Source organism: Corvus kubaryi, unplaced genomic scaffold (assembly GCF_017639235.1).
Source record: "Corvus kubaryi isolate FWS band 111438036 unplaced genomic scaffold, C.kubaryi_AGA036_p1.0 37387, whole genome shotgun sequence".
Classification (NCBI taxonomy): Eukaryota; Metazoa; Chordata; class Aves; order Passeriformes; family Corvidae; genus Corvus; species Corvus kubaryi.
The window spans coordinates 8,426,868-8,442,605 of record NW_024581129.1 but is presented as its reverse complement, the minus strand read 5'-3'; the positions used below and the strand labels follow the sequence as shown (position 1 = coordinate 8,442,605).

General features: G+C 40.7%; 2 protein-coding genes across 4 annotated transcripts; both read left to right on the top strand.

Annotated features, from left to right (window-relative positions):
- The first annotated feature begins 5,638 nt into the window (after nucleotides 1-5,638).
- RSL1D1 (ribosomal L1 domain containing 1) lies at nucleotides 5,639-10,506 on the top strand. The gene is made up of 9 exons (XM_042037350.1): nucleotides 5,639-5,746; nucleotides 5,916-6,055; nucleotides 6,828-6,966; nucleotides 7,580-7,728; nucleotides 7,866-7,967; nucleotides 8,567-8,660; nucleotides 8,745-8,873; nucleotides 9,619-9,822; nucleotides 10,064-10,506. The coding sequence occupies exons 1-9, from the start codon at nucleotides 5,711-5,713 to the stop codon at nucleotides 10,406-10,408; spliced, it is 1,338 nt and encodes a 445-aa protein (XP_041893284.1). The 5' UTR covers nucleotides 5,639-5,710; the 3' UTR covers nucleotides 10,409-10,506.
- Nucleotides 10,507-10,639: 133 nt separating this feature from the next.
- Nucleotides 10,640-15,738, top strand: LOC121668966 (transmembrane protein 238-like). 3 transcript variants are annotated; one of them, XM_042037352.1, is made up of 2 exons: nucleotides 10,640-12,536; nucleotides 15,165-15,738. In XM_042037352.1, the coding sequence occupies exons 1-2, from the start codon at nucleotides 12,155-12,157 to the stop codon at nucleotides 15,227-15,229; spliced, it is 447 nt and encodes a 148-aa protein (XP_041893286.1). In that variant the 5' UTR covers nucleotides 10,640-12,154; the 3' UTR covers nucleotides 15,230-15,738. The 3 variants fall into 3 exon arrangements, with proteins under 3 accessions (XP_041893286.1, XP_041893287.1, XP_041893288.1); XM_042037353.1 differs by having other exon boundaries at nucleotides 10,640-12,540; XM_042037354.1 differs by having other exon boundaries at nucleotides 10,640-12,588; nucleotides 15,165-15,200.

The window sequence follows — 15,738 nt, the reverse complement described above, 5'->3', positions numbered from 1 at the left end:
TTGGTAAATCAGGGTTTAAAAAGTAACTTTTTTTTTCCCTACCAAGTGAACAAAACCCACAGTTCCTTGGATCTTAAACTAATGAAGAAATTAAAAGCCAAGGACACTTACTGTCTTGTTCATATTCTGGACCAACAAGATTTCCAGATATCTGACTGCTTTCTTGAAGTAAGCTCATGGATTTGAAATTGGCAAAGACCATTACTGGAGAATACTTAGTTAGATTCCTAAATTGTTAGGTCCTTTAAAACTTTTTTTCTAAGGCATTGAAATGCATCTGAAGACCACATGATGCTCCAGCATCAGTTTTCCACTGTTGAGCAAACTTAATGTGGGATTTTAAAACTTCATTATTGAGGCTGGACTGAGTATTTATTATTAAACTGAATAATCATCTGGTGGGTTGGAATAGCAGTAGATAGAAAGTCTGAGTATTTCCATTATTCATTCCATCTAGTGCATTTGATTACCATTTCCATAATTCCAGTTAATGTCACCTTGTCTGTAAAGGGAGAGGCTGTATTATTACAAATTCATTAACAGAATCCACATTATGCAATTAAAGATATTCCTATCCTGTAGGAGGTTTTTATTTGGGTATAAAATATTTGCATTCTATAGCAAATACATGAAAATGTAAAGCAAAAATCTACACAAATTGGCTGCATTTTGGGTAGAAGAGCTGGAAGTACATTGTATTTGAATAGTCCTCAGATTACATCTCAACTTTTTCATTTCATCTCCATTCTACATTTTATAGTCCCATTTTTGCTACTATTAAATACAGCTAAATCTAGATGAAAGAAGACAAAAAGGTAATGTGGCTTTGTTGGAAATAAATACTATTTGCTGATTCACTGATGTAATAAACTTTTTTAAATGACCATTTTGAATACTTCCTTTTGTGAAAATGTGGCATGCTGCTTTGAAGATGAAACAAAAATAAAGGAGCTATGTAACCACAACAGTTGAAAGGAAGGGAGGAAAAAAAAAAGAGGAAATAAAAGTTGGATTGAAGATACAGTACCCCTAGGAGTACTGCCAGGGTAACTGTGTTTGCATGGGATACTGGCAGGGTATTCCTGGGTCCTGGTGTAGCTTTAACTCATACCAGCAAAACTCTGTTTCTGCAGAAAGGAGGGACTGAGTTGAGTTTTTTCCCTCAGTATAATGGCATTTGCAGTGTGGTACTGGTGAGGATCACACCTTTCTCTCTGATTGTCAGCCAAAGTTAGTAGTGTAGATACGGCTTAAGTGTTTAGCCATGATGTAACTTATAAAAACATAAGTTATTATTCTATAAATTAAGACCTTTTATGTCCTTGAACTGAAAACCCTGGTATATGTAACAAAAATTAAATGAAAAAAAAATCTGAATGTGCAGCAGTACTAATTATTTGGCAACAGGAAAATAATTCCTTGTTTCTGCAAGCTACAAGAAGTAAAGCACAGTAGTGGGAGGTACAGCAATCAGTTGAATAACATTGCCATCAACTGTCTATTGAAACCATTCCAGCTACCTTGATCATCTTAGCAGACAATCAGGAACTGATCCACAAACGTGATGACACCAGTTTCCTGAGACACTTACTCTGGTAGTAAATTGTATTCCTGAACAGCAAGCTATTGATGATGGTGTAATAGTGTTGTAAGAAAAATAGCTGCTTCAAAGAGGTTTATCCACGGGGATTATTTGCTGGTCGTGACTTTTATGCCCCTCTACAGATTGTTTTCAGTGGCATAAAAAGCCCAGTGAAAATTGCTCAATGAAGAACCTCTATTTTAGACTACTTATGGCACCATCTATTAAAAATTATGTTAATTATGAGAAATGTGTTTTTATAAGTGTTTATTACTGAATATTACCTATGAAAAAAAGATTGTTTCAATGTCCCAGGTATTTGATTCTGTATTCCTCTGGCTTTTCGGTTCGTACTGCAGACTGTTGAAATGACGCTGTTAAAGCAGATAACATGTACTCCACACAAGACTGTTTTCCTCCTGAACTGGTACTTAAAGGCTCTTACTTACTCTGCTGTTTTTGTATACCCTATAGAGGATTTGGTACAGAAAAATATACCAACAAAACTGGAGTTACTACTGAAGATTTTATATTGTGAACCTGTTTCTTTCCTTGTGTTTATTTTATCGCACTATAAACCTGACAAGATACTACTTTTCCTCTGAAGAAATACTAGAAAGGATTCTAGTCTTACTATAAAATGGAAATTTATGCTAACAAACCCAAAATCTGTTGTCTGTGTATATATAACTATTTTGATAATACATATCCTTTCATTGGCCTTCCTTCTTGAAAAGTGTCAACTTCCAATGTAAATTTTTCTATATCTCCTGTCAGTTCCATACACCCAAAAAAGTCCACATTACTTCTGAATAAGAGTAATAAGAGACATGATAGATGTTGGGTGACTAAAAGGTACTTGAGGCAGTGTTCCTGTTGTCTGTTAAGCCTCTAGAAGGGATGTGAGGCAAAGCATTATAATACAAAAGCTTTGCACTTTGTTCAGTGCCAGGGGCCTCTGTCCTTTGGAACAGTCCTCTTGCTATATGTGAATTACTTGCACCAAAGCCTTGTGTCAGGTTAGAGCTGGAGGCTGACTCTAGGATTGCAAAGGAATGCAGTCTAAAGAAAACAGTGCTTGAACTCTGGGTCTAGAGGGGAGATTCTCTTCTGGGCTCTCTTAGTAAGGCACTTCTTAGTCCTGTTTTAATCTCTGCATATTCTTTGTGCTGTTTTGTTGCAAGTACACTTACAGAGACCTGGGATTTTGGCATTGCCATCAAACAGTCTGGAGGACCACAAGACTGAAACTGAAACCTGAATAATCTTAGACCTCAAAGATGTCTTTACAGCAGAAACAACTGCTACTTGTACATCCCTTTTGCTGTGTGAAAGTATAAAATTAGGCTTAGAAAGAAACATCTTAAATAAGTAATGAGCTAAAACGTCTTGCAATTATTTTCAATCTTAGCATTTAAATAAGTGACACAAATGACTTAAAGAAAAACACATACTTTCATGATCCAAAAAGTTAAATTGAGAGCTACAGCAGGACAGTGTACAGCAATAACACCGATCAAAGTAACAAACCTGATTTCCTTGTAGGAGTAACTGTAAATTTATGACATTGCTAAATTAAAAATGCACTCTTTTGTAGTTTATATTCATTGCATGCTATATTAAACTGAAATATTTCTTATTCAGAGACTAACTTAATTTTTGCAAGACAGCTCTGTTAGCTTTGCCAAGTACCTTTCAAGAAAAAATTATTAGACTAAGTCAGTTAAACCACATCTAGTAAAATTTAGTCATGTCAGACCTAAAATTGTTCAGAAAAAAGTACTTGGATGAGACTGGTATGTGAAAAATTCGAATTTGAGTCACTAATAATAATCCCTTTATTTTTATCCTATTAATGCTATATTGACCCAGTAAAGTCAGTCTTCAAACTTGCTGTTCAATCATATCTTACAAGACTAGCGTGGCTCATTTTCAGAGAGATGTTCCAGTCATCTGACTTCTTCTATTTTGTTTTAACATGTCACACTAATATGTTGATGTTTTATTAAAATATAACTGCCCTAAAATGTGCAAAGATAGAAGCAAGGCTAATACAATTATCAGAACCTACAGCACCAGAGCTAGTATCACATCCAGAAATTCCACCAGTACTGAAAAGGATTTAATGAGACTGCCCTCTTTGGCTACCCTGCGTGTTCCTCACCTTCAGTAATTTTTCTAATCAGTACTTCAAACAACATGGCAACAAAGGACAGCTTTTCTTTTTCTTAGCCGGTTTCTTTTTTGTTTTGGTTTAGTTTTGGTTTTGTTCAAATAACACAATAGAAAAGGAAAACTTCCATCTTACAGGATTTTTTTTTTCACTCTTTAAAATCAGTGTATGTCCATATAGTTCTTTACTAAGTATGGACAAGTCTTGATGCCATCAACTATTCCACTATTCCACTATTGCTCCAAGGACACTAACAGCAGAAAGAAAATATAAATCACTACATAAAGCAGCTTGTCAAGAAACTAGGGTATTTTAGTTTCTCTTTGCACTGGCCGCATTGATGGAGCAACAAATTTTGTTGGATGGCATCTGATGAGAAGGAATAAAACCATAAATAGAAAGGCAAAGAGCAGGAAAAAAATCTAGAGAAGAGTGAATGACTAAGACTCCTAATTTCATGCATATTTAAGCCCTGGTTATGCATAGCTGTGTTACCCAGACAGCAGCTTACCTGTGTGATGAATGCAGACAACCCAAAGCTGCCAGGGCACGCACAGCACTATGAGAATGAGACCAAATAATTCCAGGCTAGATTTTATCTCAGAACAATGTATTTATCCAGCATGGAACTCAATGGAATAAGCATTCCAAAATTAAGCTACTTCCATGTAGTCATTCAATGCATTTATAAACTGAACAGGAGAGCAGCAGTTCTGCCTTTATTAGTCACACATGAGGAAGAAATGGTTTGACATGTGATAATCAGCAGTTGCCCCAATGGTAGTAACCTGGAAACAGCCATGTTCAAGACAGTGTATGAGGAAAATGAGCAGCAGAATACAGTCCTTGGACTCCATGAGACAGACACTGGTTTATTCAGAGAACCAGTGGACAGGATCCCATGGGGCACAGCTCTGAAGGGCAAAGGAGCTCAGGAAAGCTGGCAGCAGGTCTTTAAGGACAACCTCCTCCAATCACACAAAAGTTCCTCCTGATACTCAGGACAAGTAGATCTATCAGAAGACTGGCCTGGCTAAAGCAGGCAACTTATGACAGCACTCCAGTGCAAAAGGACAGTAATACATGAAGTACGATCAGGGATAGTCTTCAGAGAAGGAATCTGAAGAAAACGCTCAGTTCTTCCTAAACATAATGGTGTGGTGGGTGGCCAACTAGATGGGTAATGACTGTTTGGATAACAGGGCTCGCTCGGAGGGCAGAAATAATGGCTCGTACTCCACCCGAAGGCCAGTAACAAATGGAGATTTATCCTGGCACATGTTCTATTTAATATCTCTATCGGTGACGTGAAGCATGGTCACATAAAGTTTGCAGGGGACCAATCACTATCCTCATGAACAAAGGGACCTGCACAGGCTGGAAAGATCTGGCAACAGAAACCTGTCAATACTCAAGAAACGCAAATGCAAACCTGCATTTGGGAAGGAGCAGCCCCTTGCGGCAACACTGGAAAGTGCCCGGGGGACAGCCAGATAAACATGAGCCACCCCTGGAGGCAAAGAAGGCCAGCAGCATCCAGGGTTGCACCAGGACAGCACCATCAATAAAACAAGGTGAGTACGACAAAACTTTTTTCACCGTGAGGACACGGTGGATACAGCCCTGAGCAACTCGGCCTGACCTCTGGCTGGCCTTGGTGCCGAAGCGGGATGGACTGACGGCCTCCGGCGCTCTGCTCCAAGCCCCGTTAGTCCGTGACCCTGCTGGGGCAAAGCTGCCTGCAAGGACTGGACGGGCCCGCCACATCCCGCACACGCGAGGCACCACCGCCCCCGATGCACGCCTGCGGCCGAGCGCAAGAGCGGAAAGCACCAATAGCACCGCGAACTCCGGCACCCGCCCCTCCGACCTCCCCCGCCCCGGACGAGCTCCGTCGTGCCCCGGAAAGCGACGCGCACGCAGGCGCGGAGGCCGCACGTGGCAGCGGCGGCACCATGGCGAGCGGGAAGGAGCGCCTGGACCGTGCCCAGGTACTGCGGGGAGCCGGGCGGGAACTCCTGCGGCCGGGGGCTGCGGGGAGCCGGGCGGGAACTCCTGCGGCCGGGGGCTGCGGGGAGCCGGGCGGGCGGGAGCGCGGCCGGGCCGGGCTTGACTTGCTTGGCCTGACGTGCGGCTGCTGCCGCTGTGGTGCCGTTGCAGGTGAAGAAGGCGGTGGAGGCTCTCGTGGCTTTCTCCAGACGCAAGGCCAAGGGAGACGCGCTGCTCCTCAACGAGAGCGAGAGCGTCCATCTCTTGGTGACGGTCTGGAAGGTCCCGCAGGTGGCAAAAGTCATCCGAATGTAAGGCATTGATACCCGGCCGCGTGGTTACAGGGGTTCCTCGTGTCCTTTGGCTTGGAAAAGAGCACTTTGCAGATTCTGAGCGTAAGGAATTTGACTGCCGCAGCCCTGTCCTGGCAGTTCCCGTGCCGTGACTAAGAACTGCGGGGTCAGAACGCTGCTTTACCCGTACTTTTGGTATAACGGGAAGCTGGGCTGTGCCAGCTTTTTGCACGGAGAATACTGATTCTGTGGGTTGCTAGTTACAGGGTATGTGCCTCTCAGTCCTTAAGCTTGAGAAAATAGATCAACTTCTGTGTCTTGACCCACCACCACCAAATCATTAGTAAGACTTCTTTCGTGTGGTAAGCAAACCTGAATATGAATTAGAAGTCTCCTTTTAAACTGTAGCTGTGCTACATTGAGAAAGTTTACATCCATTTATCAGGGCCCGAGTGTTACAAAGTTTTGTCTAATGACTGGATGTAGCCATGGCATAAGGTGAGGAGCATGGAGGGTCCTCCTCCTGGGACCCGTGTGGTAAGGGCTGTTGGCAGGACAAGGTATTCTGCCTTGTGTCTGGAGCCGTGGTATTCCACGGTTTCACTTTTCCAGTTTTGTATGTTTATCAAGTATAGGTTCCACTGAGAATATTTAGTAGTTAACAGAGTCTAAATACAGGCACTTCTCTGTGTTATTAAAGGGTACTGATCTCTCAGTTGTAGTCCTAGTTCTGGAGAAAACTTCTTTCTCTTATTAGACATTCTTTATGCATCTCATATTCTCATTGTAGACCACTGCCCCATGGCATTCGACCAGAAACAGCTGACATTTGCCTGTTCACAAAGGATGAACCAAATTTATCAGCAGAACAGACTGAAAATCTGTACAAGAAACTTTTAATCCAGAATGGGATCAGAAGTATTAGCCAGGTAAGAGAGGCCCTTGATGGTATAATACAGTACTGTCATTTCTTTCCTTTTATACCACCAAAAAGAATAGAAAGAGTTGTTACCTTCTGCTGTTTAATATTCTAATTCTCATTCACATTCTCTAGTAAGATTTTTATGACTACTCAAACTGTGGTGTTTCTAAAATGCAAAGTTTACTCAGAACAATTTCTTCAGTTTGAAACAGGATTTTTAATAATCAGATAAAATTTCTAGATAAATGTTCAATATTTAGTTTGAGTAACCAACTGGAAAAACTCACAGTGTTTGAACATTTATACCCTTTGCAGCTGGATTGGATTGTTTATGCCACCAGCAACAAAATTGTAAAACAACTTACTGTTATATTTAGTCTTCCTTTAGATGTTATTCATGTACTGAAGTTCTGTTTGGTGATGTTCAGCTTCTATGCAAGAGATCCATATTGTTTGATTCTAAAAACAGTAGGAAATGGATACTTTTTGATTGTCTTCAGCATTCTAAAATAATGCACTGTGATAGACTATCAGTTATGCAGCCTTAATCTGTGCAGTTCTGAGAAGCATTTCTGGTTGCATTTTCAGCAGTGGGGACTAAACTGGTGCTTGCATTGCAGATCATCTCCTACAAAACCCTCAAAAAGGAGTATAAAATGTTCGAAGCGAAGCGGCGCCTCCTGAACAGATTTGATCTCTTTCTGTCTGATGACCGAATTAGAAGGCTTTTGCCCTCACATCTAGGAAAACACTTCTATGAAAAGAAAAAGTAGGTCTTTAAACTTTGTAAATCTATTTTTGCATTATCTTTTTTAAGGTCAAATTCTTCTTAGTAACAGGGAAATTGGTATTGTTTCAGGTATTCTAATTGTTTCCTTTTTTTACTCCTCTCCCTTTCTGTTTTAGGGCACCTTTATCTGTAAACCTGAAAGCCAAAAATCTTGCCAAGGAACTAGAAAAACATATCCAAGGGACTACACTTCCAGTTAACAGCAAAGGGTGCTGTTAGTAAGTACAAATCGATTAATACATCACTTGAAGGGTGGTTCTACCTTAACTGTAGGAATTTTAAGTGAGTTATTTTTATTCCTTTAATATGTGAATAAAAGATGTTAAGGGTCACCATTCCAAATGGGGCATGTTTTGAATCTTAACCTGTATAATTAATTTAGTAGTTCTGTTAAAGTTTTACTGTTAAGCTGGGGCTTTTTGTCTCTTTTTCCTTTTACCTAAGGAATTTCTAGGCACCTGTCACTGTCAAAGAGCATGTACAATCTTAATCTAATTTAGTAATACTTTTCTATTTCCAAAATACTCCGTTCTAATAAGATTTTTTTTCATGTATTGTATATCTAAAAGGATCTAAATTGTTAGTAATGCTTTGTAATGTAAGGCAGAAGTTGCATATCCAAATATGGGAAGATGAATACATGTGAATCTATTCTGTTATCACAGAAGATTTCTGCAATAGCCATCCTTCCTTTATGAACATTAAGCTAATTGCAGATGACTGGGCTTTTTGCATTTCTGGGTATGCCTAAACTAAACAAGCAACTTGAAATAAGTTTATTTGCCCACATATACAGATTATCCTTCTCTTCTTTCAGTACAGCACGTATAGGTCACACTGGGATGAAAGTGGATGAGATACTTGAGAATATCCTTGCAGCAGCAAAAGTGATTGATAACAAGTTACCAAAGGTACTGCTGATTGACTGACTTACAGACAAATAGGTTCATACTTCTGCCTTATTTTTACGTAATATACTGATTTTGTTTTTGCAGAAATGGAAAAATGTAAAAATTCTTCACCTCAAAACACTTAAGTCAGTTGCACTCCCAATATATACTGCAAATATCTCCAACCTGGATGAGCTTGACAAACAGCCATCTCTCAAGAAAAGCAAAGTAGAGGTAAATGAAATTTCTTCAAACTTTGCATAAATTAAATTGGTGCAGCTAGTTCTTTGTCTTCCTTCTTTGCATTGTAATGTGGCATTTAACTGTAATAGCAATTGATCCCAGGCTTCTATGGCTAAAACTGGTTAGACATTCCTGACTCAGTGCTTCAAATACTCAGTAATAATAATGAAATTATGAAAACTCCCTTATAGGTTTTAAAGCAAACTGGAAATAAATAAAGTGTTTCTAGACGTAAACTGAAGGGAGCTGAGATTCATTCTTAGAACTTTGCCGGTATTGTTTATCCCTATTTGCCTTCCAAAAGTACACTCATTAACGTATATGTGGATTCAGATCATGCATCTGTTATTTATTGGTTAATCAGTGGCATCTGAATAATTCTCAAGCTCGTATATTTGTATATGTAGGGGGAGCTCATACTCATTAAAAATATAATAGTTGGCTACTCCTTTGTAATGAGTTCTGCTTGTGTTCATTTGTCTGAAATGAATTTGGACCATGAATATTTAACTTAGGGACTGTAATCTGACATTAATATAGTTGTGAGTTATTTATAATAACCTTCTGCTTGCAATGCATTTTTTCATATTTTACATATGGTTGATTAGTCCAGGTCTATTGAACAAGACTCTTTAATGTTGCTATACCATCTAATTTGTAACCACATTAAAACAATTATTATACATTTAGAGATGGTATGGGGATTTGTCTGAGATGTACTTCTGATTACTTCCAGAAGGCAAAACCCAAAAAAGCAAAGAAGACAGCTAAAAAACTGAATTCAAGTCAAGTCACTGTGACAACAGAAAGTAAAGCTGCTGGTACCCAGGAGCCTGTGATAAAAGAAAAAGTAGAAATAGTCCAAGAACCAGGTGATCATGATGATGAAGAAATTCCACAACTAGTGCCTATACAAACAACAAGTTCAGCTAACCTGAAGGTAATTATTCAGTAATATTGAGAAACTCACATTTCAGTTAAAACTAAAGATTTTGAAGAGTTTAAATTGTTCATTGCTCCTTAGGGAACAGTATCTGTTAGCACTTTTCAAGTAGATTAGGGCGCAATTCAGCTGAAAGTGTTTGTCATTTTGTAATGGTTTTCACTGATCCTTCTTCCTGAAAAACAGGAAATATGTTTTTTGGGTGGAATGGTAATTTTTTTGTTTGTGTTAAATACAGAAAATGGAACCAAGTCCAGAAAAAGGTGACAATTTGGGCAAGAAAACCAAAACACCCCTTGGTAAGAGAAAGAGACAGTCTCTAGTGGTGGAGACTCCAAAATCAAAACCTGAGGTTACAGAAGAGTGTGCAGACTTGCAAACGTCATCAAAAGACAAAAAAGCCAAGCAGATCAGCAAACCAAAGGAAACAATAAAAGAAAAAGACATGAAAAAGACTCCAAAAAAACCTGACGCAAAGTCTTTTGCAACACCCAAAGCTGGCAAGTCAATGCAGTCAGCCAGGAAGTCTTCAAAATCACCGAAGCAGGCACCCAAAAAGGTGCGCGTGCCACAGTCAGCATGAACGTTGTCTGTTGTAACACATTTTATATCATCATTCAGTGGTGTATTTTCAGTAAACAAATTTATTGATGAAGTAAAATGCCTTCTTAAGAAATCTCATCCCAAGAGCTTTTTTTTCCACCAAGATCTGTAATGATTCAGTGGTTTCCTTCTAATGTACAAGCTTGTACAAATATACTCACTGTCTTAAAGGCCCCATCACCTTTTATCTTTTCCTGGCCCAAACCAAAAACACTCAAATTTTTCAAGTGTCAAAGGGCAGAGATGGGGCTATCTTAGGGGAAAAAAGGCTGAAAAATACTTTAATAAGTGCCATCTTTCTGAAGCAAGAAGCGTGGATGCCAAGAGCAGCAATTTACGTGTGCTTTTAAAAGTGAAATAGGTGCTATCGTTTAAAAAATTGTTCAGTATAATAAAGACAGGTTGGCAGCTATTGGTCTTACTGTAGATATTCAAGTTAGCAGCCTGGTACCAAGCCAAACATTCTAATTTTTAGCTGTTTTTACCTAGGGTATTGGTGAGTTAAAAAGGCACAAGACAATTTTCCTTTAACCATATATACTTTGCAACATCAGGGAAAATCTTACCTTCAGTTTTGGGCTTTATTTTTGCTACCAGAACTGTTGAGAGTATTCCTGCATGATGGTCACAGAACCGTTGTTCTTCCATCTGAGAAAAGCCAAAGGCTATGTGAATTCCAGTTGTGCCAGCCAAGTGAACTCATCCAGTAAAGGCATGAAAAATACATACTTATCACCTTTCAGTCCTATATTTGCAATTTTACAGAACTGCCCAATTGTCTGCCCTCCACAGAGTGAGAATACAAGGCAGATTTGTGTTGAAAAGTCCTAGTGCTAAAAACTCCAAATAGGAAAAAGGTGGTAGGAGACAGTATTAATCAATAGGAGGTAACCAGCCTCATTTGTCATTCGAAAAACCCTACCACATCTCCTTTTTAGGACATCCTCATATCAAGGTACTGGCTACCTACAAAGCAAGCGGGTGCTAAATAAAATGTGATAAACACTAATGAATATGAAAATATTCTGCTTCATCTGTGGTGGCAACTTTTTTTGACCCTTTTGCAACCCTAACTTTTTGAAACTTTTCAACTATTTTGTGAACCAAATGCTATTATCGGAATTGAATCTGTAATCCCAGTAAACCAACAGCACTCACTGTCACTGGAGGAGGAGTCTTCCTCAGCAGCATCATTCTTGGCACTCTGTCCCTCCACAAAAATGTGGAAAGTGCCTATGCTATTAGGCCTGGTCATAGTTCCTGTTGGCTTGATATTTCTAGTTACTGGAACAGTGGCTAAGCCATCGTTAAATAGGGTGTTAGATATAAGGCTCTTGTGAGAGCAGGCACAGGAGATCCTACATCTAAACACAGTTCTTGTGCCTGAGGACTTGGGAATGTAAAAAGAGGTCAGTGTGCACCACTCCCAAGGAGCCCTCAGCTCCCAAATACCATCGGTCGCTACAGATCAGCCTTCGAGTCCCACCGCGGCGGTCTGGGGGCTCTGCGGGGCCGGTGGGGGCGGCGTGTGCCCGCCTTCCCCTGCGCGCAGGTGCGGGAGGGGCCAAGGCGCGGCCCGGGCTTGCCCTGAGGTGTGCGGGGGGCGCGGCCTGGGCGGCCCCTCAGGTGCGGGGGGCGTGCCCTTCACCTGCCCTCGGGTGGGAGGGCGCGGCCCGGCCCTGCCCTCAGGTGCGCGCGGCCCGAGGCGGCGGTGGCGCCGCTCCCGATGGCGGCCCCGGGCGGGCTGGGCCGCTGCGTGGCCGCCTTCTGGCTGGCGCTGGCCTTCGACGCGCTGGGGCTGGCGGTGCTGCTGGCCGGCGTGTTCGCCGACGTGTTCTTCTCCGACCTGCTCATCTACGCGGGCGGCATCGGCATCTTCCTCAGCCTCGTCTGGTGGGTGTTCTGGTACGCGGGCAACCTGGAGGTGCCGCCCGAGGAGCTGCGGGACGACGTGGGGCTGTCGGCGCCCAAGGGCCGCGAGGACACGCTGCTTCGGCGGCTGGTGCACGGCCTCAGCCTCCGCCTCAGCGCCGCGCTCGCCCCCGCCCGCCCCGCGGACCTGGAGCTGCAGCGCGCCGGGGGCCCCCGCGGCCGCCACGCCGACCCCGGCAGGTGAGAGCCGCGACGGGCCCCGGGACGGACAGCGAGGCGAATCCGCCTGTGAGTTTTAACTTTGGCTAGAGCTTGGGAGAGCTCTCCTGCCCGAGATTCAGTTTAACACTTGCTGTGTTACACCGCCTGCTCGCAGCTGACGCTTCTTAAGAGAAAAGTGTGGTATCTTTCTCAGCTCAGGCGGGAAAAAAAAGGAATGGTAAAGATTGCACAAATGTGATTAGGCAGGGAAGACGCTTCCTGTAGCCGTCTAAGAAGGGAAAAGGAGAGCAGGAATAAAGCCCGGGGAGTGTGGTGGAGCTGGCATGCAGAGAGCTGCTGTCAGAGAGCAGCACAGGAGCCATGGCACTCTGAACTGGTCCTCACAGTAATCAAATGCTGCCAGAAATGGCCATTAACTACTACCCCACATAAACTCTTGGGAAGGGAAGCCTCCTCTTTAGCACCATGAAATGTTGCTTCCTTAGAGAACAAGAAAGGTGAAATGCTAACTTGTATTTAACTTGGGGGCAGAGTTGTAGGTAAGAGGTTGAAACCCATAAATTCATAAATCAGTTAAACTACTTGTCTTGAACCTCAGTCATCTAGAAAAGATGTGATAATATCTGATGTGTAAAGGAACTATCTAGGTCCTATTTCAAAGCATGGTTGAAGAACATCAAGCTTTTCAAAATATCCCCAGTGGGTTCATTTATATGGCATGTTCATTTACGAAGAAAAGCATGCTTAATGCCTTGAAAATGTGTGTGAGGAAAAAAGTCAAGCTTTCACTTCACTATGTAAAATCCTCTACTGAAGCAACTTTAAACACTGTTTTGTACCAAGTGTTTGAACTGTTCGAGGATTCTAAACAGTGTTCTGATTCACTATGTGCAAGATCAGCTTTTTCTGCTGCTCCTTGAAATTAAAATCTGAAGACACTGTTGATTTACAGAAAAGTTCATGTGGAAATCGCCTTCTTGCATGAAAGCCATGAAATTTTTCATGAAAGGAAGTTTTAACAGCAGGGAGATTGAGTATAGGTAATTATTGCTTAATAAAAAACTTGCAGAAGGCAGGAAAGAAAAGCAGCAATACAACTTCCAAAGATTAGTTACTGCTCTTTAGTTTATTATTAACTATGCCTGCAATTAGAAAACAGGCTGTTGAAAATTAGTCATTCTATTTTCAGACTTTTTTTTCTGAAATGGCTCTAAAATTGACAGGTCTGTATTTGCAGGGAAAGATTCATATTTATAAATGACTATGCATAACATTTTCATCTAAAGATCATGGTAATTGCAGGTATTGAGCTCAGTAGATAATCTGCTCTCTCTGTAGATGTGCACATGGATCTGTATTCTGTTGTAATGAACTTCTAGCAGTGAAAGTTACTCATTATTTTGAAATATTTCAAGTCTTATTTCTAAGATTTATTCTAAGTAATTAGATTTATATGTCCTATAGGGATATATATATATACACACATATACATATATACATAAAATGATAAAATGATTTAGGATAAGATATCCCAAGTAAATAGCAGCTTCAGTTGCTACAGTAAACAAACTTCAGTAATGGTAATTCAGAAGGAACCAGAACAGAGGGAGTGAATAGCAGTTATGTTACATATTGTAACATAAACTCTCTATGATTTTACTTGCAAGGTGAAACAAAGCATAACAAATGGTTTCACCTTCAAAGACAATTCAGAGTTCCCTTTTGAAGTATGTTCATCTAAAGTACTTCGGAGTTTCTCGTAAACAACTGTCTGAATCAGATCATTCCTTGCTGATAGACCAAATCCTCTCCCCATCTGGAGATATTTATGAACTTAACCAAACAGGTTAAACATGTTTGGGCAGATATTGTCTGGACAAGGAGGAAAAATACCACCACCACCACCCACACACATACATTCAAAAACAAACAAATGAAAAAACCAAACCAAAAAAACCCCAACCCCCTTCACTGTACTGGCCATTTGGAAACCTTCTTGAGCATTAACTTCCTCAAGTTATTAAAGGAACGCTGCATTTTGTTCTGATTTCCTATCATAAAAATTATATAGTTGAGAAAGGTGAGAATTCTCAGGATATGGAATGCTTCTATTAAAGGAATAACAAGTAGATTAGGATCCTCAAGCCTGAAAAGAGACGCAGAGTATAAAGTGTTCTAGAAGTCTATACGGTCAGTATGGGAAAGGTATGAAGTGCATGCCTCCCAAGGCAAAGCAGGAAAAAACAAACTGTCACAGGCTATGCAATTGAAGTGTGGGATTATTTGACATGGGACAGTGGGACAGGTAAAAATTTACTGATTCAAAAATCCAAAGGAAAAAGCAGAAGAGATGTAAAGATAATATGTTTGGCTCAGGAAGTCCTGGGGCAGAAAGTGGCGGTTGAGATGATATCCTGAGGAGTTATTACTTGTGTGCCATATTCTTATGTCTTTATTGAGACATCACACTTGGCCACTGTTGGAGATGGGCTGGTGACTTGATGGATCTTTCCTTTGGGTCCCAACTGGCTGTTAAACATGAGGAAAAGTACTTTTAAGATTGATCTTAAGTAACACTTTAGAGTTATATGGCTGTTCTAAGACTATTTTGGAGTAACATTTTCTTAATGTTTTATCTTCAGGATCTGTTGAAGACACAACTACTGATGTTACTGCCCCAAAAAGTGGGGGGAAGTGCTGCAAATGATGAAAAGAGATACCCTACTCAAAGCAATAGGATTCTCTTATTGTGGAATAATCTCTGCAAGCATTGTGGACTCTCCATAAAATGGACATGTGGAGCTGTATCTCTGCCAAACACACCTACTTCAGTGTTGGACTGGATATACTTTGAAATGGCAAAGAAAGATCCCACAAAATCTCTTTAAGAAGTGAGAACTAAAAAAGAATTTAACCTGCTTTGCTGAAAAATCACTGCAGCTTGTCATATAGTTGGTTTTGTTTTGTTTTAATTATTATTATTTTTAATAACCTGGAAGGTTTGGATAAAAAGCTCTTGCACAATGAAAAGCTCTTGCACTGTTTTTTACCAAGGTCTGGAAGTTAAACTTACTGTGAATTTTTATAATGCCAGTGCAATACTTTTGTTTGTAAGGGTGCTTTTAAGATGTCTGTATTAAAGTATTGACGCAAAGCTGCAAATGTAGTAGAAGTTATTTATAGTGTAAATACACAATTTACGGTGTCTCTTGTAAA